Source organism: Geotrypetes seraphini, chromosome 16 (assembly GCF_902459505.1).
Source record: "Geotrypetes seraphini chromosome 16, aGeoSer1.1, whole genome shotgun sequence".
Lineage (NCBI taxonomy): Eukaryota > Metazoa > Chordata > Amphibia > Gymnophiona > Dermophiidae > Geotrypetes > Geotrypetes seraphini.
Genome location: NC_047099.1, coordinates 52,256,753 through 52,279,504, shown reverse-complemented (window position 1 = coordinate 52,279,504; position 22,752 = coordinate 52,256,753). Strand labels below are relative to the sequence as shown.

The 22,752-nt window shown below is 42.0% G+C and overlaps 1 protein-coding gene across 3 annotated transcripts in view; it reads left to right on the top strand.

Moving 5' to 3' along the window:
* LOC117350268 (zinc finger protein 282-like) overlaps nt 1-15,850 on the top strand; it is a 51,495-nt gene extending 35,645 nt beyond the window's left edge. For 2 of the 3 annotated variants that reach the window (XM_033924467.1, XM_033924466.1), the window contains exon 8: nt 93-2,633. In XM_033924467.1, the coding sequence (XP_033780358.1) occupies nt 93-586 (494 nt within the window). In that variant the 3' untranslated portion in view covers nt 587-2,633. Of the gene's footprint in view, nt 1-92; nt 2,634-15,029 lie in introns of those variants that run through there. The other variant, XM_033924468.1, reaches the window with a different exon arrangement.
* Nucleotides 15,851-22,752: the final 6,902 nt, after the last annotated feature.

Here is a 22,752-nt window from a genome sequence, read left to right as displayed (position 1 = left end):
AGCCTTTAAATAATCCTGCAGGGCTACTTTCCTATATATCTCCTTCTCTGTAGCTGTAAATTATTGACCGTATTCTTGTTTTCATTCAACAGATGATGGATTTGGGAATAATAGTGAGAGGCAGATAATGTGGGATGGACAGCTGATGGAGGAATGGAACCAGGGGGACCCCACCAGAGATGGCCTAAATCTTTTAGCAGAGCACAATGGAGGTATCAGGTGTGTAACATCACCCAGTATGGAAGAGAGAACCCAAAGAGGAGAGAGACCAAACTCATGCACTGAACAGGAGAGAACTTCCAACCACTGCCTAAATCCTGTAGAACCTGAGAGGCTTGTTGAAGGAGAGAGACCATTTCAAAGTGCAGATACTTGGGGAAATGTCACTGCAAATTCACAATCTTTGGAGCAACAACAAACGGTGCAGTGTGAGAACAAATTTACTGAAAAATCAAGTCACACAAATGTCCAGGATAATAAATGCACAGGCTCTGAAGGCGAGAAAGAAATTCCTAAAAAAACAACTCTTATGTCACATAAAAATCTTCTTATGCAAAAAAAAACCCTTAAAATGTTCTCATTGTGAAAAGTCATTTACTTGCAAAGCAGACATGGAAAGTCATATAAGAATCCACTCAGGGGGGAGACAGTTTCAGTGTGCTGAATGTGGAAAAAAATTTACTTGGCAGTCAAACCTCATTGCGCATAAAAAGATTCACAAAGGAGACAGGCCTTTTCAGTGTACTGAATGTGAAAAGTCTTTTGTATACAGATCTCAGCTTAAAATTCATCAGAAATTTCACAAAGGAGAAAAACCATTTAAGTGTTCACAATGTGATAAAAGCTTCATTCATAAATCTTATCTGCGACAACATGAAAGGATTCACACTGGTGAAAAACCATTTAAATGTGGAGAATGTGATAAAAGCTTCATTCATAAATCTTACCTGCGACAGCATGAAAGGATACACACAGGGGATAAACCGTTCAAGTGTGCTCAATGTGACAAATGTTTTAATCAGAAAGGTAACTTGAGACAGCATGAAAGGATCCATACGGGGGAGAAACCATTTAAATGTTCTCAGTGTGATAAATGTTTCAGTCAGATGTGCAACATGCGACAACATGAAAGAATCCACCGAACTGAAATTGAAAAACGTGTAAGAATTCACACGGTGGGAAAACAATTTCAATGTACTGAGTGTGAGAAAAAGTTTACCTGGAAGTCGAACCTCATAGCACACAAAAAGATTCACAGAGGAGACAGGCCTTTTAAGTGTACTGAATGTGAAAAATGTTTTATATATAGGTCACAACTTAAAATACATCTAAAATTTCATAAAGGAGAAAAACCATTTAAATGTTCACAATGTGATAAAAGCTTTATTCATAAATCCTATTTGAGACAGCATGAGAGAATCCACATGGGTGAAAAACCGTTCAAATGTTCAGAATGTGAAAAAAGCTTTATTCATAAATCCTATTTGAGGCAGCATGAAAGAATCCACAGGGGTGAAAAACCGTTTAAATGTTTACAATGTGATAAAAGCTTCATTCATAAATCTTATCTCAGACAGCATGAAAGAATCCACATGGGGGAAAAACCGTTTAAATGTTTACAATGTGATAAAAGCTTCATTCATAAATCCTATCTAAGACAGCATGAAAGAATGCATATGGGAGAGAAACCATTCAAATGTGCAGAATGCGATAAAAGCTTTATTCATAAATCTTATCTGAGACAGCATGAAAGAATTCACCTGGGAGAAAAACCATTCAAATGTGCTGAGTGTGATAAAAGCTTCATTCATAAATCTTATCTGAGACAGCATGAAAGAATCCACATGGGAGAAAAACCATTTAAATGCTCAGAATGTAATAAAAGCTTCATTCATAAATCCTACTTAAGACAACATGAAAGGATTCATACTGGAGATAAACCATTTAAATGTTCCCAATGTGATAAATGTTTTAATCAGAAAGGCAACCTAAGACAGCATGAAAGAATTCATACGGGAGAGAAGCCATTCAAATGTTCTGAGTGTGAAAAATGTTTCAGTCAGATGTGTAACCTCAGACAACATGAGAGAATCCACAGAGCTGAACTAGAAAGTCATGGAAGTATTCATTCAGAGGAAATTCAGTTTCGTTGAACTGGATACTAGAAAATTGGGATGTACTAAGTGCCAGTGGCTTAATTTAAAAAAAAAAAAAAAAAAAGAACTTCCGAGCACACTTTGGTACGTTTCCTGTAAATATTCCACTCCATAAACTCTAGAAGGAAGACTCCCTTTTGGCGCTATTTAAGTATTAAGAAGAGCATTGAAAGTAATTTTAAGAGATTTGGATCATACCCAACAAACTCCGGCTTAGAAGTGATATGCCCAGTACAAGTGGAAACACTACCCAGTGAGAAACCATTTCAATATTCTCAATACGATAAAAGAATTTTAGTGAGATGTGTCGCATGAGATGGCAGGACACTTGATAAAAGAATAAGAAAACTCCTCCTTGCCCACCAGCTATCCTGTAAGAACTAGTGCATACCAAGAAAGTACATACCAAAAGCAGAAGGCAGTATGGATCTAGGCTTTCTGTTATACTTAAGTAAAAAAAAAAACCAACAAATTCAGGACCTAACCACAATAAAGCATATGTAGCAAAATATCAAACAGCCATGTTAAAGTGATAAATAAAAACATAAAAATGCAATAAATCATTTAGAATGTACATAAATTAAGGCTCCCTTGTATCAAGCAGCATTAGGGGTTTTAATCGCAGGCCGTGGCGGTAAAAACTCCGATGTTCATAGACTTCCTATGAGTGTCAGAGTTTTTACTGTCATGGCCTGTGAAATAAAAACCCATAACGCAGCTTGATCAAAGGGAGGGGTGGCGTCAATTATTAAAAATTGGTTCTAAAATAAAAATAAAATCCCAACAGGTCTGAAAGGGAGGTAATTAAAAATGTATTTCCTGTAAAATCCTGTACACAAAGATGGCCCTGATGTAGCAAAAAAAAAAAAAATATTGCAGTAATGTCTCAAAGAACTTTCGATATTTGTTGATGGAAGGCCCACAGGGAGGAATTCAGTCAGTGGCACCCAAAATTAGACACTGGGATCATCTGCCCTAAACTAGCATTTTGTAAAAGTCGCCCGGCACGGAACAACCTTTTTGAGAGTATTAGCAGAGAGTTGTGTTTGTGAAAGCCAGTTATTGGTGCGGTTTGGAGTTTCAAAAGGCATTCGACAAAAGGCATCATGAACGCCTGAGGAAATTAGAAAGTCATGGGATGGGAGGTAGCGTCCTATTATGGATCAAGAACTGGTTGAAAGACAGAAAACAGAGAGTGGGCTTAAATGGTCAATATTCTCAATGGAGAAGGGTAAACAGTGGAGTTCCCCAGGGGTCTGTGCTGGGACCACTGCTTTTTAACATATTTATCAATGATCTAGAGATGGGAATAACTAGCGAGATAATTAAATTAGCTGATGACGCAAAGTTGTTACATCGCAAGAGGATTGTGAAAAATTGTAAGAGGGGACTGGGCGTCTAAATGGCAGATGATGTTTAATGTAATTGCAAAGTGATGCATGTGGGAAAGAGGAACCCGAACTATAGTGACGTTGGGAGTCACCGCCCAGGAAAAGGATCTAGAGGTCATCGTTCAAGATATGTTGAAACCTTTTGCGCAGTCAGAGGTCAGGGTTAGAGTCATGGATTTGACCTACCACGGTTTGCATACGGTACACTATATGCAGGTGTATTTTTTTTCTGCTCTTAGGGGGCTCACAATATAAGTTCTGTCCTTGAGGCAGTGGAGGGTTCTATGACTTGCCCAGGTCCAGAAGGAATTGCAGTGGGAATCAAAGCCAGTTCACCAGGTTATTAGCCCGTGGTGCTAAACATTAGCCAGCTAAGAAAGGAAATAGAATGTTAGGAATGATCAGGAAAGGAATGGAAAACAAAGATGAAGATGTCATAATGCCTTTGCCTCCGTAGTGCAATCATACCTCAAATACTGCATGTAATTCTGGTCACCGCATTTTAAAAAAAAGATATCGCAAAACCCTGGCCTACTTTAATGGCACTTAAGTTTTGTGATAGGCGCAGTTAGCCGCGATTCTTTAAAAAAAGCATCTAAGCCTTATTGACACACGGCTAGAGAATGACACGGGGACAAATTGTTCCCCGTCCCCACGAGTTCTTTTCCGGTCCCTGCCCCATTCCTGCAAGCTCCGCCCTCATCTGCACAAGCCTCAAACGCTTTAAAATCCTAAGTAGCAACATTCTAGAGCTCAGATTGTGATGTCATAATGCCTCATTCCACCAATGCCTAAGCTCCGTCCTCAAACACTTTAAAATCATAAGTAGCAACATTCTAGAGCTCAGACTGTGATGTCATAATGCCTCATTCCACCAATGCCTAAGCTCCGTCCTCCTGTGACAAGCCCCAAACACTTTAAAATCCTAAGTCGCAACATTCTAGAGTTCAGACTGTGATGTCATATTGCTTCATTCCACCAATGCCTAAGCTCCGTCCTCATCTGCCCAAGCCTCAAACACTTTCAAATCCTAAGTAGCAACATTCTAGAGCTCAGATTGTGATGTCATAATGCCTCATTCCACCAATGTCTAAGCTCCGTCCTCATCTGCACAAGCCCCAAACACTTTAAAATCCTAAGTAGCAACATTCTAGAGCTCAGATTGTGATGTCATAATGCCTCATTCCACCAATGCCTAAGCTCCGTCCTCATCTGCACAAGCCTCAAACACTCTAAAATCCTAAGTAGCAACATTCTAGAGCTCAGATTGTGATGTCATAATGCCTCATTCCACCAATGCCTAAGCTCCGTCCTCATCTGCACAAGCCTCAAACGCTTTAAAATCCTAAGTAGCAACATTCTAGAGCTCAGATTGTGATGTCATAATGCCTCATTCCACCAACGCCTAAGCTCCGTCCTCATCTGCACAAGCCTGAAACACTTTAAGATCATAAGTGTTCAAGGCTTGTGCGGTTAAGGCAGAGTTTACAGGAATGGGGCAGGGACAGAGAAAGGGACAAAACTTGCGGGGACGGGACGGGGAAGTTGAGTTCCTGCAGGGACGGGGACAAATTTGTCCCCATGTCATTTTCTATACTGCACGGCTCTAGAAATCAAAGTGAGCCAAGTAAAGGACAATTGAGCCATTGTGACATCACTGAAGAGGTTGGTTCTTATTGGTGGAATGAGGCATTATGATGTCACAATACCTACTCTGCTTATCAGAGGCTGAAACATTTCTCACTATTTACTCAATTGTCCCAAGTAAAGAATGACACAGGGACAAATGTGTCCTCGTGTCATTCTCTACACACGGCCGGCACCATTTGTGTAGGCGGCTGCAGATTTCAGCGCCATTAACGGAATCCGGCCCCAAGGGTCTTAATATAGAACCTGCTTTAATCTCATCACTTTAGTAAGTTCAGGTTACCCAGTTCGGTCAATGTACAAAGAGCGTTTGTCCATCCCTTCTCCTTCACGCCCCCCCCCCCTGAAATCTACATGCCATTCAGCATTTAGGAATGCCTCACCAGTACCCCTCAGTAAGGAAGTGCCCTTGAAGAAGTTTAAATCCTACTTAAAATCCCAATTTTTTTCTCTCCGATCTTCAGTGAACAGAATTCTCCTGAAAGCTGGATCTCTCTGGGGTCAAGAGGCCTATTTGCAATTTAAGTTTTAATTCTAAAGTGTGTGTGATCTTGCCGGTTGCTGACTTTCCTATTTTTTTTAATAGTGTTCACTTTCTGGATCTTCTCTTTCAGTTTCTATGTACCCCACCTTGCCCTGTGTTTTTCCAGAAAAGGTGATATGGAAAGTGTAAATAAACTTATGAGCTCATTAATTTCTATATCAGGACCATTATTGTCTACTGTCATATTTGGGCTCGCACTACAAATTCTATGTTGATGGTATACAGGGTTTTTTTTTTTTCTCCCAGTGTTGCTTCGGAACATTTGACACACTCCGTTAAGCTAATTCTGAAGTGGATGGTTGCTAACAGATTTCATCAGAATGTTGCTAAAATTCAAGTTCTCTTCTTTTCTCAAATTAGGTCCAGTAGTTGTCCTTGTTTTTTTTGCTCGACGGTTGCACAATTCCTTTACGTACAGAAATCAGTTATCTAGAACTGTTCGACTCTTCGCTGACTTTACAAAGGACGATATTAAAGCCATATTATTAAACTGAGGTTACTTTGCAAAATGTGCGGTTTATTGGTGCCAAGGAGTTTTCGTTAGGATTTTGCAGAGTTTTTGTCCTGCCATGTTCCGACTCTTGTAATGCGTTATTAACTGGTCTCCTGTCGTGCACTTTGAAATCTTTACAGGTTGCCCAAAACTCTGTAACACGTTTGATTACTCATATTTCCAAGTCTGATCGTAATTCTCCTATACTGGCATCTCATCACTGGCTTCCTGTTGATAGGAGAATACAATTTCAGATTAGCATCCATAACTGATAAGTCTATCTTTGAAGGCTTTTCCAACACCCCAAATTGTAAGTTGGACCCTCCTGAAGTACTTCTCACCTCTACACTGGTGCTGGGTCATTGTTGAACTTCTCCCTGCACTCCTTCTTCTGACGAGGCAAGTGCTGGGCTCCCTCCTAAACCCGGGATCAGAGGATTCTATCCTGGAACTCATCTGCCCCAGCTCTCCTTCCACCAGCGTGCTTCCGGATTGGGGTGGTGTTATCTGCTGCTCTGGGCTCAATGACGCCCTTCCTGTTTGCACGGGTTCGCCCGAGATTATCGGCTCCCCTGAATTAGGTAGTGCTGAGTCGTCTGAGCGGGAGAAAGCCTCCGCGATTGTTGTCTGGACCAAACACTGTTGGGTTATAATGGAGGGCTCCCTTTCTCTTCGCCATGTCTCCCATCCAGGGAAGACTATCAGGCAGTGTCGACTGAACAAGGTACTGGAGCTCCTCTCTCAGGTGTCCGCTTCTGACGCCATCTTGATTTTCCCTTTATCCCAGGACAAGCAGGCAGCTATTCTTGACTGATGGGTGACGGCACCGACGGAGCCCCGGTACGGACAATTTTAGAGTGATCTCACTCTAAGAACTTTTAGAAAGTTCTAGCTCGGCCGCACCGCGCACGCGCGAGTGCCTTCCCGCCCGACAGAGGCGCGCGGTCCCTCAGTTTCTTAGTTTCTTAGTTTCCGCGGAGCTAAGAAGACGCGTTTTCAACGGCTGTTGAAATTTTTTCTTAACTTGCCTTCCCGCTCGCGTAAACGTTTGATTTCTTTAACCTTTCTTTTATTTTGATTACAAAAAAAAAAAAAAAAAAAAAAAAAAACCATCTTATATTTTTTTCTTCAATTTCGGTTTTTCCCCGGCGGGGCCTTCTGCCACCATCGAAGCCTCGGCCTTCGATTTGGCGGAAGCCGTTTTCCCTTTCATGCCCCCTCAACCGGGTTTTAAAAAGTGCCAGCGGTGTGCTAGGCCTATATCTCTCACGGACCCACACAACTGGTGCTTGCAGTGTTTGGGTCCTGAGCATCAGGCCTCTTCTTGCACCCGCTGTGCTACTTTAAAGAAAAGAACTTTAAAAAATCGCTTAATTCAACAGCGTTTGTTATTCGGTGCCGAGATGTCCGACCCCGTTCCTTCGACTCCGGCTTCGGCACCGCTTCAGTCGGCACCCTCGTCTTCGACGCCGCGTGATTCCACACCGGCATCCCAACAGTCAGGTAAGCCGGCTAAGAAGCCTTCCCCGCTGGAACGTCTTCCGGCCTCGAGTGCAGTGAGCCCAGTCCTGCCGCCGGTTAGACGCCAGCGGAAGCGCTCCGCCCCTATTGAGGTGAGTCCCTCGACATCGGGCTCCTCATCTCCGGGGCGTAGAGCGGCACCGCAGGTACCGCAGAAGAAAAAAGCGGTACCGGTGCCATCCCTCGATGACCGCATTACGGCCATCCTTCATGTACAGCTTAAGGAGCAATTAGAACGACTCCTTCCTGCTATAATGACACCGAACCTTCCGGTGCCAGTCCGCACCGAGCCATCGGTACCGGTTGTACATCAACCCGTGTCGGTACCGGTTGTCGAACCTGTCTTACCTGCTTCTACTGTCTCGGTACCGCTTCACCTAACTTCATCGGTATCGATGCCAGTCCTTGCACCGGAGCCGACAGCTCACCATCAATCGGTACAGACTTCGGCACCGGTGCGACCGATAACATCGCCTGACTCGGTATCGATGAGGTCGGGTAAGTCGGTACGCAAAACCCGACACATGCAAACATCGACACCTGAGTCTCGGGACCATTCTTCCCATGTCAGAGACCCTGATCTGTGGGGGGACTCAGAGGAACCCTTTCTTTCTGAAGGAGAATGTTCCTCAGAGGAGGAGGATTCGGCTCTCCCTGACCCATCCTCCAAACAGACCACTTCCTCTTTCTCCAATTTCTTGAAGGAGATGTGTGAGTCTTTGTCCATTCCTTTGGAGGCTGAATCCAAAAAGTCTAAAGCTTTTTTGGATGCCCTTGATTTTGATCAGCCTCCAAAGGAATTTTTGAAGCTTCCCCTTCATGACATCTTGAGGGAAACTTTCTATAAAAATTTAGAGACTCCTTTAACTGTTCCAGGGGCCCCACGTAAACTGGATTCTCTTTACAAGGTAATTCCCATTCCTGGGTTCGACAAGCCTCAACTTCCACACGAATCCTTATTTGTCGAATCCACCCTTAAAAAGACTTCAGGAGCCAGTGTATATGCATCTGTCCCTCCTGGCAGAGAAGGAAGGGCCATGGATAAATTCGGTAAGAGGCTCTACCAGAACGCTATGTTAGCAAATAGAGCTAGTAATTATGCTTTTCATTTTTCTTTTTATTTAAAGCATCTCCTTACCACCATGGCTTCCTTCGAGAAGTATCTTCCTTCAAGAAAACATCCATCTTTTCACTCCTGCTTGTCGTCTCTATTCCAACTTCGTAAGTTTATGGTTAGGTCCATATATGACACCTTTGAACTTACATCCAGAGCGACAGCTATGTCGGTGGCTATGCGCCGTTTGGCCTGGCTTCGGGTATCCGAGCTTGATGTTAACCATCAAGATCGGTTAGCCAACGCCCCATGCCTAGGGGATGAGCTCTTTGGGGATTCCATGGACTCTACCACCCAAAAGCTCTCGGCTCATGAGACGCGCTGGGATACCCTGCTCAAGAATAAAAAGAAGCCTCCTCCACCAAGACCATACAGGCAGCAATCGGCTTATCAACGCCGTTTCACAGCCCGTCCATTACCTACCACTGCTCAACAACCTCGACGTCAGAGGCAACAGCAACGTCAGCCTCCCCGACAGCAGCAACAGCAGCAACCTGCGAAACAACCTCCTCAGCAGAAGTCACAGCCCTTTTGACTTCATTCTCCGCAGTATAGCCAGTATCCCTGTTCCTGTTCTCCTGCCTCAACCAATAGGAGGTCGACTTTCTCTGTTCTTCAGCCGGTGGGAAGTAATCACTTCGGACCAATGGGTCCTCAACATCATCCGCCACGGCTACTCTCTCAACTTTCAGACTCTCCCACCTCAAAGCCTGCCAAAAGAGTCTGCTTTGAACAGTCCTCAATCAGCCCTCCTTATTCAGGAGGTCCAATCCCTCCTTCTTCTGAACGCTATAGAGGAAGTTCCTCTAGATCAAAAGGGGCAGGGATTCTACTCCCGTTACTTTCTAGTTCCCAAAAAGACAGGAGATCTCAGACCCATCCTGGACCTTCGCGATCTCAACATTCATCTAGTAAAAGAAAAATTCAAGATGCTTTCTTTAGCCATACTTTATCCCCTTCTAAATCAAAACGACTGGCTATGCTCCCTCGATCTCAAAGAGGCTTACACTCACATACCGATCAATGTAACCTCAAGACCATATCTCCGATTCATGATCAATCATTGTCATTACCAGTACAAGGTGCTGCCCTTCGGTCTTGCCTCATCTCCAAGGGTATTCACCAAATGTCTCATTGTGGTGGCGGCTTTTCTGCGCTCTCACCACCTGCAAGTATTTCCTTACCTGGACGATTGGTTGATCAAAGACACTTCTGCCCAAGCGGTCCTTCTGGCCACCAACCAAACCATCCAGTTTCTGCAACTTCTGGGATTCGAGATCAATCTACCCAAATCTCATATCATTCCCACTCAGAGACTTCAATTCATTGGAGCGATCCTAGATACACTCCTCATGAGAGCTTTCCTGCCATCCAATCGACTTCAGACCCTTCAGTCTCTATGTCACCAGGTACTTCCTCTGCCGTCCATCTCAGCGAGACAAATGATGGTGCTCTTGGGACACATGGCATCCACAGTTCATGTCACACCTCATGCCCGTCTTCACCTGCGCACTCCTCAATGGACCCTTGCGACCCAGTGGTCCCAAGCGTCGGACTCTTGCTCACGACACATATCTGTGACATCATCTCTTCGTCAGTCTCTGCAATGGTGGTTGGTATCCTCAAATCTATCCAGAGGTCTTCTGTTCCATCAGCCTCCTCATCAACTAGTCATCACCACCGACGCCTCTCTGTACGCATGGGGAGCTCACTTGAACGAGTTCCAGACTCAGGGTCTTTGGTCAGCCCAGGAAAAGAAGCATCAAATCAATTTCCTGGAACTCAGAGCGATGTTTTACGCCCTCAAGGCCTTTCAACACCTTCTCTTTCCTCAGGTCCTTCTGTTGTGCACAGACAATCAGGTTGCGATGTACTACATCAACAAACAGGGTGGGACAGGCTCTCGCCTTTTATGCCAGGAAGCCCAGAAGATCTGGAATTGGGCCATAGATCATCATCTCTTCCTGAAAGCTATTTACATTCAGGGGAAACAGAATTCATTAGCGGACAAACTCAGCAGAATTCTCCAGCCTCACGAGTGGACACTCGACCCTGTAACTCTACAGTCTATCTTCACTCAATGGGGCACTCCTCAGATAGACCTCTTTGCAGCTCCTCACAATCACCAGCTGCCCCGTTTCTGCTCAAGACTTTACTCTCCACTCCGTCTCACAGCAGATGCTTTTCTCCTCGACTGGTCGAATCTGTTCCTGTACGCCTTCCCTCCTCTACCTCTCATGTTGAGAACCTTGTTCAAGCTCAAGAGGGAACGAGCCACCATGATTCTGATTGCTCCGAGGTGGCCCAGGCAACATTGGTTCTCCCTTCTACTTCAACTCAGTTCCAGGGAACCTTTTCCTCTTCCTCTGTTTCCTTCTCTGCTTACGCAACAGCAGGGAACCCTTCTGCATCCCAACCTCCAGTCTCTACACCTGATGGCTTGGTATCTCTCGGGCTGAACTCGACTGATACTCTTTTGTCTCAGCCCGTTCGTTCCATTCTGGATGCCTCCAGGAAACCAGCCACTCTACATTGTTACCATCAAAAGTGGACGAGGTTTTCTTCCTGGTGTCTTCTTCATCATCTTGATCCCACTTCCCTAGCGGTGGAGACGTTGTTGGATTATCTTCTTTCTTTGTCTGATTCTGGCCTGAAGTCCTCTTCCATCAGGGTCCACCTCAGTGCCATTGCAGCTTTTCATGAGCCAGTCCATGGAAAACTTCTTTCAGCTCATCCCCTGGTATCCAGGTTCATGCGTGGGCTTTTCAATGTGAAACCACCTCTTAAAGCCCCTCCGGTTATCTGGGATCTCAATGTGGTTCTTTCCGCTTTAATGAAACCTCCATTTGAACCTTTAGCTACCTCTCCTTTCAAATTTCTCACTTGGAAGGTACTTTTTCTTATTGCCATTACCTCTGCCAGGAGGGTCAGTGAGCTTCATGCACTGGTTGCAGATCCACCTTTTACGGTTTTTCACCGTGACAAGGTGGTTCTGCGTACACATCCAAAGTTTCTCCCCAAGGTTGTTTCTGAATTTCATCTCAACCAATCCATTGTTTTACCTGTTTTCTTTCCAAAACCTCATTCTCATTCTGGGGAACAAGCTCTGCATACTTTGGATTGTAAAAGGGCTCTTGCTTACTATCTGGAGCGTACGAAACCCCACAGATCAGTTCCCCAACTCTTTCTGTCCTTTGATCCGAATAAATTGGGACGTCCTGTTTCTAAACGTACGTTGTCTAATTGGCTTGCAGCGTGCATTTCATTCTGTTATGCTCAGACGGGACTGACACTGGAAGGTTCTGTCACAGCCCATAAAGTCAGAGCAATGGCAGCATCTGTAGCTTTCCTCCGTTCCACTCCTATTGAGGAAATCTGCAAGGCTGCTACTTGGTCCTCAGTTCACACTTTTACATCTCATTATTGTCTGGATACATTCTCCAGAAGGGATGGTCACTTCGGCCAATCTGTTTTGCAAAATTTGTTTTCTTAATGGCCAACCTTCCCTCCATCCCTCTTTTTGTTAGCTTGGAGGTCACCCATCAGTCAAGAATAGCTGCCTGCTTGTCCTGGGATAAAGCACAGTTACTTACCGTAACAGGTGTTATCCAGGGACAGCAGGCAGATATTCTTGCGTCCCACCCACCTCCCCGGGTTGGCTTCTTAGCTGGCTTATACTAACTGAGGGACCGCGCGCCTCTGTCGGGCGGGAAGGCACTCGCGCGTGCGCGGTGCGGCCGAGCTAGAACTTTCTAAAAGTTCTTAGAGTGAGATCACTCTAAAATTGTCCGTACCGGGGCTCCGTCGGTGCCGTCACCCATCAGTCAAGAATATCTGCCTGCTGTCCCTGGATAACACCTGTTACGGTAAGTAACTGTGCTTTTTCTCTCCTTCCGCCTAGTGGGGTGATAAAGAGTAGAAACTAGGACGAAGTTTACAGTCTGTTGATAAATGTGGTGAAATCAAGTTAGCTTAGCAAGGTTTAAAAAAGGTTTGGATAATGTCCTAAAAGAGAAGTCCATAAGCCATTATTGAGATGGCTTAGGGAAATCCACTGCTTATTCCTAGGATAAGCAGTATAAAATCTGTTTTATTACTTGACTTCGTTCCAGGTACCTGTGACCTTGGTTGGCCACTCTTACGTTCTTATGTGAGCCAAGTATAGGCCAATCAAGCCACTGTGACATCACTGTTGAGGTTGGCTCTTAGGCATTGGTGGAATGAGGCATTATGACATCACAATCTCAGCTCTGGAATGTTGCTACCCTTTGGGTTTCTGCCAGGTACTTGGGACCTGGGTTTGCCACTGTTGGAAACAGGATACTGGACCTTTGGTCTGTCCCAATGTGACAACTCTTAAGTTCTTATCTACTTGAAGTCCCAAGTTTGCATATATTTAGCCTTCTTGGTCTCCGTTCATCTATATTTCAAGTCGTTGGCCCAAAATTGTGGAATTCACTGCATTGGAACTGCACAGAATTGATTCACGCTTACCGTTTAGGAAACAGCTTAACATAGAAACATAGAATATGACGTCAGAAAAGGGCTGACGGCCCAACAAGTCTGCCCACTTGAGAACCCTCCCTCCAACTAGTCTGCCCACTCAAGGACCCTTCCTCCCTGGAGTATCTTATCGATTAAGACCTAACTTGTTTCAAGAATCCTTTTCATGATATTTTGTTAATTTTGGTAAATGTTCTGGCTGAGTCAATTAAGAACATAAGAATAGCCTTCCTGGGTCAGACAAAAGGTCCATCAAGCCCAGTAGTCTGTTCTCACGGTGGCCAATCCAGGTCCCTAGTACCTGGCCAAAACCCAAGGAGTAGCAACATTCCAGCATCTCATAAGAATAGCAAGATTCCGGAACCCCAATGAGAGCAACATTCCAGAGCTGAGATTGTGATGTCATAATGCCTCATTCTACAGTGCCTTAGAGCCAACCTCATCAGTGATGTCACAATGGCTTCATTGTCCTATACCCAAGGAGTTGCAACATTCCATGTGGAATCCCCAGAGTAGCAAGATTCCATGCTACCGATCCAGAGCAAGCAGTGGTTTCCCCCATGTCTTTCTCAATAACAGACTATGGACTTTTCCTCCAGGAACCTGTCCAAACCTTTCTTAGAACAAGCTACGCTGTCCGCTAGAGGCAGCTCTTTTTTTTTTTTTTTCACTTGTTTTATGTTTATTATATGGCATTATATATTTTATTATTTATATTTGTGATCCGTCTTGGAATATAAAATATTTAAGTAAATAAATGCAGGATTTTACAGGAAATAGTATTTTTATTTTTTTTTTATTAATCACCCGAAGCAGGCATTCAATGCCAAAATGTGGCTGTATTGAGACGTCAGTTTTATCTTTGAACGTGTTTTTTCCTCTCTTGTATTGTGATTTTTCTGCCGTCTAATTGGTTTACTGTATTTTTTTTAATGCTGTCACTACTAACCCCATCTTTTACTAAGACACGGTAGTCGATTTAGCGTGTGCTGATTTTTAGCGCGCGTAAATGCTAACGCGTCCATAGAATATAATGGACGCATTAGCATTTATCGCTCGCTAAATTGGCTACTGCACCTTCGTAAAAGGACCCTTAAGTGGCTGTTTCAGAACGTTACTACCCTACATATACGAGGTTGGTTTGAAAAGTTCAGTAAAAAAGCAAGTTAAGCGAATATTTTTTTTTAATTTGACAAACCTATTTTTTTCCGACAGGATGGAAAAACTAGAAACACGCTGGATTAAGGGCTCCTTTTACGAAGGTGCGCTAGCAGTTTTAGTGCGCATTTAGCGACACTACATTGTCCCGCACGCTACACGTTAACGACTCCGTAGAGCTTGCATTAGTATTTTTCGTGTAGCACGGGGTTAGTGCGCGCTAAACGCTAGCGCACCTTTGTAAAAGGAGCCCTAAGTGTATAGCCCTAAATGTACAGCCCTCGAAGAAGGCTATGTTGAGAAATATAACTTTTTAAAAAGTTATTATTTGTTTACCTTCCTTTTTTACTGAACTTTACAAACCATCCTCGTATTTTATAATTTTTAGTACTCCAATTTGTTTGTTTGTTTGGGTTTTTTTTTTTTTTTGCTTTGAATTCATTCACTTTCTTCATTTTGGTTTCCCCCCTTTGGCTCTGGTTGTGCTTTTTGCATTTTTCAGTTTATACTTAAGAGCATCATCAGATCCAAGTATGAGAGCGACTGGTGATATAGTTTGGTCTCCATCCTTGAACTTGGATAAGATGGACAGAAGGAATGAGTGATAATGCATTAAAATGCTTTGGGAAGAAGCAACTGAATTTGAAAACCAAGAGAAACCCCCCCCCCCTTCGTAAAAATCAAACAAAGTTAAGTGACTGGATAAAGCACAAATGGATTGGGAGATACAAGTAGATGAAAACTTGACACGGGATTGGTTAAGAAGAGGAGAACTTACACTTAAGGATGAAAGATTGATATGTATATTACATTAGTGATTTTTATTCCGCCATTACCTTTAAGTGGACTTTAGACAACCAGTACAGAACAGCAATGGTACAACAGACAAATGCAAATTCTGGAAATGGTTTTACACCTCACTGCTGACTTTGACATGTTGACGTCAGAAGATCTGTATACAGAAAGGCACAACAAAGTAACATGGATCATCCACTGGAAACTATGAAAACACTATAACATCTCTGTATCAGAAAAACACTAGGACCATGACCTTGGAAGAACTGTGGAGAATGAAGAGATTGTGGTCATCTGAGACATTCCCATTCCGACTAATAAAAAGCTTGATCCAAGAAGACTATTAGAAAATGAGAAAACCACAAAAACAGCATTGTTAATAGAAGTTATCAGTACCAAGTGATTTATTCTGGAAAGACAAAAGTTCATGAAAAGCAAAAGAGACTAAGAAAATCTGGCAGAAAGTTGCATACCAGTTGTGTAAGACCCTACTGGTTCAATTAAAAAGAATTTCCAGGATCACTTTCATATTTTGTCTGTGCATATTCTGTTCTATGATCTCCAGAAGGAAGACCTTTGACGTAATTCAAATGTTAAGAAGAGCATTTGCAGTAAATCAGAGATTGTGATCATACTCAGCATATTGTGGCTTAAGAATCTTGCTATGCAAAAAAAAAAAAACAGACCCACTTTTAAACACTTGCATTATAATGTTCTGAGTTTATCAAATGGTATTAGTCAGAAAAGCAACTTAAGTCACTTAAAATAACTCACATACTATCCCTGAAAGAAAAAAAAAAATTTAAAATATTATGTATGCATTCTGAGAGGATGTGTGTTTATTAGTGGGGTTCATCCCTGTCATGGTTATATACAAAACTAGCAGTTTTCAGGACACAATAAAAATATCAAGATCAAATTAAATATTATCTTTGCTGAATCTGTCCCCAAGGGAACTACAACTGTAGCATTCAAAATTCATAAATAAGATTAGTTTTTTAAAATTATAATAATTATATTTGTATAGAAGAGCAAAAGACCTCTGATTTATGCACACTTACAGAGTACAAAACTCACAAGGTTGTATCATTTCATTGGTCCTGCTACTACTATTTATCATTTCTTTAGGGCTACTAGAAGTACACAGTGCTCTAGGTTAGAACATTCAAGACACGGTCCCTGCTCAGAAGAGCTTACAGTCTAATCAACAGGCAAACGTGAAAAGTAAGGGGCTTGGGAGTTCATCAGGCATGAATGCTCTACAGCGAGTGGGGGTTAGGAGTTAAAAAGCAGCCTCAAAGAAGTGGGCCTTGAGCCTGGATTTGAATACAGCCAGGGGCGGAGCTTGAAGTAGTGATTCAGGGAGTCTGTTCCAGGTGTATGGTGCAGGAACAGAGTCTGGAGTTGGCATTAATGGAGAAGGGTACTGATAGTTCATAAAAATGTTCATGTATAAGTGTTTCAATAATTAATTTCAGCTACATTTAATTGCAAAAGTTATAAATATTTATCTTCAAATTATATTCCTCAGTCCATGCCCAGTGAAGGCCTTCATTTAACCAAAATGATCTGCTGCTTCAAGGCAATTCAGACTATTCCACATAGAGAAATTTTGGTTGGTACAGTGATAGATTCAGCAAAGATATTCATGTACAGCAAAGATATTCATGTACAAAATTAACCCATATGGAGAGACTACTTGGTGAGATACAATTTAAATATTCTCAGTGCTTAAATATTTCAGTTGTTAGTATGACTTTTCATGTTCTTCTAGAGTTTGTTTGAAAACTATCAGATTATCTAAATTCACAAGGACCTTAAGTAAATTCATGTCTCCTATGCTGTTTTAAGCCATTAGAAAGTAGCAGGTGCTCCTGAAATACCAAAGGGCAAATGAAGGATTTTTTTTCCCCTCGTCTTCCAGGCTCATTCGGATCTGCTAATATTCACTGCACTTATCCAAAACAGAGAACCACTTGCTGCCTTACAAGCAAGCTAGAGTGACTTCTACTTGAGAGGATGGAATATCGATCAGGGATTTTTTTCTTATTCGGGGTTTGATAGTTTTCACATCTAAACTTGTCTATTCTTTAGCATGACTGGTCTAGGTGATATGTAGGCATTATAACTAACTCTTGGCTGTCCTTACATCTTCTGTACTAAGACTAGTCTCTTAGATCATTGTTGAAATAGCTTGTCTATCATTTTAATTTTATGTTCTATTCCAGCAGCACATCCTACATCTTGGTTTCCAGTAGAGAATACATTAAGTCTCCCAATTAGACATTTTATCAAATGGAACATAAATGCTTATGAAAGATCACAGGATAATTGGTCCTATTCCTCACACTCAAGCATTATTAAAGTCTCGAAGAAGGACTATCTCTCCTCACTATACATCAGCTCAGTACACACTTTGGACTCAGTTCTATATATGGCACTTTATAGAATGAGGTACAAGATGCACTCAATCATAGAATTGCCGTATCAGTTTACCAAATGATTCTCAGGCTTTAAAGCAGAGTATGCAGGTTATCATTGGTAAAAAAGGGATCTGTCAATGTCCTCTCCAGCCCGTCTGCCATAAACAGGACACAGACTGTGCAAGTCTGCCCAGTACTAGCCTTTATTCTTCATTTCATACCATTCATTTCCTATAAGTTGCAAGCATTGCTTGGTGACAGACGCATAACCTGCTCATGCCCCACCCCTATATACATGTCATTGCAGTTACATGCAATAGCACACATAACCTTATAGAAAAAGTTCATAGTGCACGTGCTTGCATAAGTTCCAATTAAGGCATCATGCGCACAAGACGCACCCAGTCATAGAATTGCTGTTTCGGTTTACCAAATGAATCTCAGGCTTTACAGCAGAGTATGCAGATTGCCATCGGCAAAAAGGGGATCCCTATTGGTGTCTTCACTTTTATATAGTTCTTTCAACGGTGCCACAAATCCTGGGCTTTGATCTGCATTTGATTTCGATCCTCTTTTGAGGCTCTTCATGATTAATATCAATTATGTCTCTCCGCTCCTCTTATTTCTTCCCAGAATTACTGGAGGTATTGCTCAAGGAAAAAAAAATGCACCAAACATGCAATGCATTGATGCCTCTTCAAATGTAGACAGATATGGGACCAATAGACCACTAAAGTGAATAAAATATATTAGTAATGTAAAGGTAAATTAGCATATTTATGGACTATTCATCAGACATTAACAAACACTATTAAGTATATCAGTTTCATTTTCTCTGTATTACAATAAAGGTAATATGCAATATTCTGTTTGATCATTTGAGGTTAAGCAATAAATACAGGTTTAAGAAAAAAATATTCTCTGACCACTAGAGGTCAGTAAGGCTCATAGTAAAAATTGGGTGTTATTCACTTGTTGGCCACTGGAAGTCATAGTAAAATAGTGAAACTGAAAATAAAATTCACTAGAGGTCACTGGCACCTGCTACTCTAAATTCTGAAAAAAAAACAACCCAGTAACCATTTATATGATGAAGGAGAAACTCTTTGGCGAGAGGGAGCTTCTCTGTAATATGTTAACTATTCTAATCTGGGCTCCATCTAGTAAGTCCTCAGTTAATGTAAGCAGTGAAACAAAAGCAACTTCCCTGGTTCTAAAGATTAAAGGCTAATTTATTGAATTTCATAGACTTCTTAGAATTCTAAGAATAACGACAGGGCTAAGTCATCTGAGTATTTACGGCAGATTCTGAAAGTATTCAAATTTAACTGTTTTAACTAAAATGGCAGAGATTAACTTACATACTGCAGGCTTATTTGCTTTAGCTCCTGCAATGAGCCTCTGCTGACCTAGATGTTGTAGTGCCATAGTTCCAAAGTCTTTCATCTTCAGGATGGAGTGACGTAGGGAAAAATGAAGGGACCCACTTTCGTTACTATTTCATACGGCCTGAAGGACAGATGGATCATTCCAGTAGTGAAACCAGGATGCTCTAAGACTCAGAAACTGACCCAACTCTCCAGATCAGACATCTGTATCAAAGTATATGATGGGAGGGGGGGCACTCACCCCCCTCGTATCTCTCTAGTTCATGAATAATGTAATGGTCAAAAGGGAGCAATGAGTTGGAGAGGAAATGAGCTGACCAGTGAACATAAGAATTGCCATACTGGGTCCATCAAGCCCAGCGTTCTGTTTCCAACCTTGGCCAACCCAGCTCCTGAGTCCAAAGTCCTAAAAGAGATTTTATGCTGCTTATCCTATGAATAAGCAGTGGATTTCCCCAATCCATCTCAATAGTGACCTATGGACTCCTCTTTTAGAAAATTATCCAAGCCTTTTTTAAACCCCGCTAAGCCATCTGAGTTCAACACATTCTCTGGCAACTAATTCCAAAGTTTAATTATAGAATATGTGAAATTGATTGGTGTGGTGGAAGAAGATTGTGACATGGGATATAGAAAGATCCAGTCATAAAAGCTATTTCCAACATATTGGTCTAAGTGAATATTGCCACTTTGCTCAGATCCCGCAATATGGGACCACTGTGACCAAGCTGGATCTGTTACACTATAATCTATGAAGACGTTTGTCAGCCTGCATCTCAGTAGGACTAAAACTGTGACCACTTTTATCGCTAAGTTTCCAACACCCCAAGTTCAACAGCAAGAAAGAAGACAAAGAGACTTGTTGCTTTGATTATCTCTCTGTTGTGCGTCTATTAGGCTTTATTGCAGGTTCCAATGACTTCTCTGATAACGATGTATGAAAAAATCCTGTTTCCAGGAGAAGAAATGCTGAATAAAGAGATCTTTAAAGACGTTTTAATTAGAGACTCTTGAAATTATGAAACACTTCGGTGGGGATTGAGGCAGACCCAGTTTCACAAAGCTAAGTATTACCTTTGCAGTAACTCTTAAAAAATGACCATTATATAACTTATTGAAGCACTTGCACTTTATAAGCGTTATGAAACGTTATAAAATAACATATTCACACATTACTATGTTCCTATGAGGACGGCTACCACACGTATATCTGGTGTGGTATTCTGAGGAACTTGTGTGTTGAATTTCTCCAATTCAGGTGGTAACTTGATGTTTACTGGGATTTCAGGATTGTCTTTTGTGTGCACATTTAGACTTTGAGATCAATAAAGAATGACATATCACATGTAACTTTGATATGTCTCTACAGAAAAGAAAGGGAGAATCCGTACTGTGATTGTATCTGATTTGATTGAATTCAGAGGCGCTTTTCAGGTTTGGTGATTCATTTAAGAGGAACAATTGGTGTTTCCTGATCCACAGAACCCTACGAAATCACGAGATGGAAAATGCTATATTTATCCATAAGAATAGCAATTCTTAAAGCTTTTTCTTTAGGTGAACACCTATATATCCGTGAGGAAAAACCCTGTTGAAAATTCCTTTCCTCACTCCACATTGGATAAAATATATTTTGCACTGTTCACTGCATGTTGGGGAAGGGTGTAGAGAGGTTTTGTATTTGATCAGTGTATTATATGTTTTGAGCCATCCTGAAAAGATTATTGTTTGTAAGAGTGTTATAGAAACTTTTTAATAAATAAAATCATTATGGACTTTCCACGGCTGCATTTGTACTTGCGTCATAGATGGTGCAAATGGACCTGCTTTACCTCTGTCAGCCATATTTCAAAGGGAAACCCTGCGTAGACTTTCTGTTTGAAATTGAGCTTGATTATAGTCATGATATGCAAATTGCTGAAGTCAGAATGACTGAGAGACAGAAAGCGCTGCAGACTCGTATTATTAGCAGTTTGCTTATTAATTTGTTTTTGTGACTGTGGACTTATTTTGATAGACTGGGCGGCCAGATTTTGAGATCCCAAACTAATCTCTGGTTTCACTTACTGTTCGTGCCTCCCACATGGGTGGAACAGGCTTGTGCCTAGTGAAAGAGTTTAAACTGTTTTTTATCCTTGGTACAGAAAAAGTGCCTATAGTGTGCAATTGAGGACTTCACCTGGTGACATGTGGGAAAGAGAATAGTGTATTCTTATGGAACATAATGAAATAATTTCTGTCATTTCTTTCAAACCCAGAGATGCAACATAAGAACACAAGAATTGCCATACTGGGACAGACCGTATAGTGAGTAAGAACACAAGAATTGCCATACTGGGACAGACCGTATAGTGAGAGTTGGAAAAACTGAGCCTCTTCTCCCTTGAAAAGAGGAGACATGATCTAAACATTCAAAATACTGAAGGGAATAGACATAGTAGATAAGGACAGGTTGTTCACCCTCTCCAAGGTAGGGAGAACGAGAGGGCACTCTCTAAAGTTGAAAGGGGATAGATTCTGTACAAACGTAAGGAAGTTCTTCTTCACCCAGAGAGTGGTGGAAAGCTGGAACGCTCTTCCGGAGTTTGTTGTAGGGGAAAACACCCTCCAGGGTTTCAAGACTAAGCTGGACAAGATACTGCTAAACTGGGATGTACGCAGGTGAGGCTGGACTCAGGATGGACCACTGGTCTGACCCAGCAGCGGCAATTCTTATGTTCTTATGTCCATTAAGCCCAGTGTCCTGTTTCTAACATAAGCCAACCCAGGTCACAATTTCCTGGCAAGATCCCGAAAGAGTAAACCAGATTTGATGATGCTTATCCTAGGAATAAGCAGTAGATGTCCCCTAAGTCCATCTTAAAAACAGTTTTTGGGCTTTTAGGAAATTATCTAAACCTTTTTTTAAACCCTGCTAAGTTAACTGCTTTCATCAAATTTTCCGGCAACAAATTCCAGAATTTAATGGAAATGTATTTGGACCAATTTTCAAACAGACTTACATGTTCCTTCGTGGCTGCTGAACATACGAGACCTCCGTCTGTCGATTTTAAAATTCTCTCCCCTCATTCTATAAGAAGCTGCAGACATTTAAATTCCATTGGCCTGCTTAAATTTATAGAATCCTGGCATTCGGGTGGATAAGGATTTACTTATGGGTGTAAATGGCAGTTGTGAACCCAACAAAGCAGGGACTGTCCCTTTAATATCAAAATGTACAGCGCTGCATATGCCCTTCAGCGCTATAGAAATGTTAAACAGTAGTAGTAGGAGGGGAGGAGGGAGGAATTGGAAGACTTTTTGAGACTGAGATTGGGCCTGGAGCGGTGGGTGGAGGGAACAGGAATGGAGGAGGGGCAGAAAAAGGGGAAATATTCCGTTAAGGAGATGGGGGAATGCGGAAGAGTGAACAGGGAGACAGAGCAGGAATAATGGACGTACAGGGAACAGATTGTTTATTGTGAGCTTCGATACCTCTACTAATGACTGGGATGTCAATTCAGAGCGGTTTGCATGAGCTTCTGTAAAAGGTGCTACAATACTTGAGCTTCTGTGGAGGTGTTAACAATACAGAGTTACAAAGAGCTTCTGCGAGGTGTTACAATACATGGGCTCTATA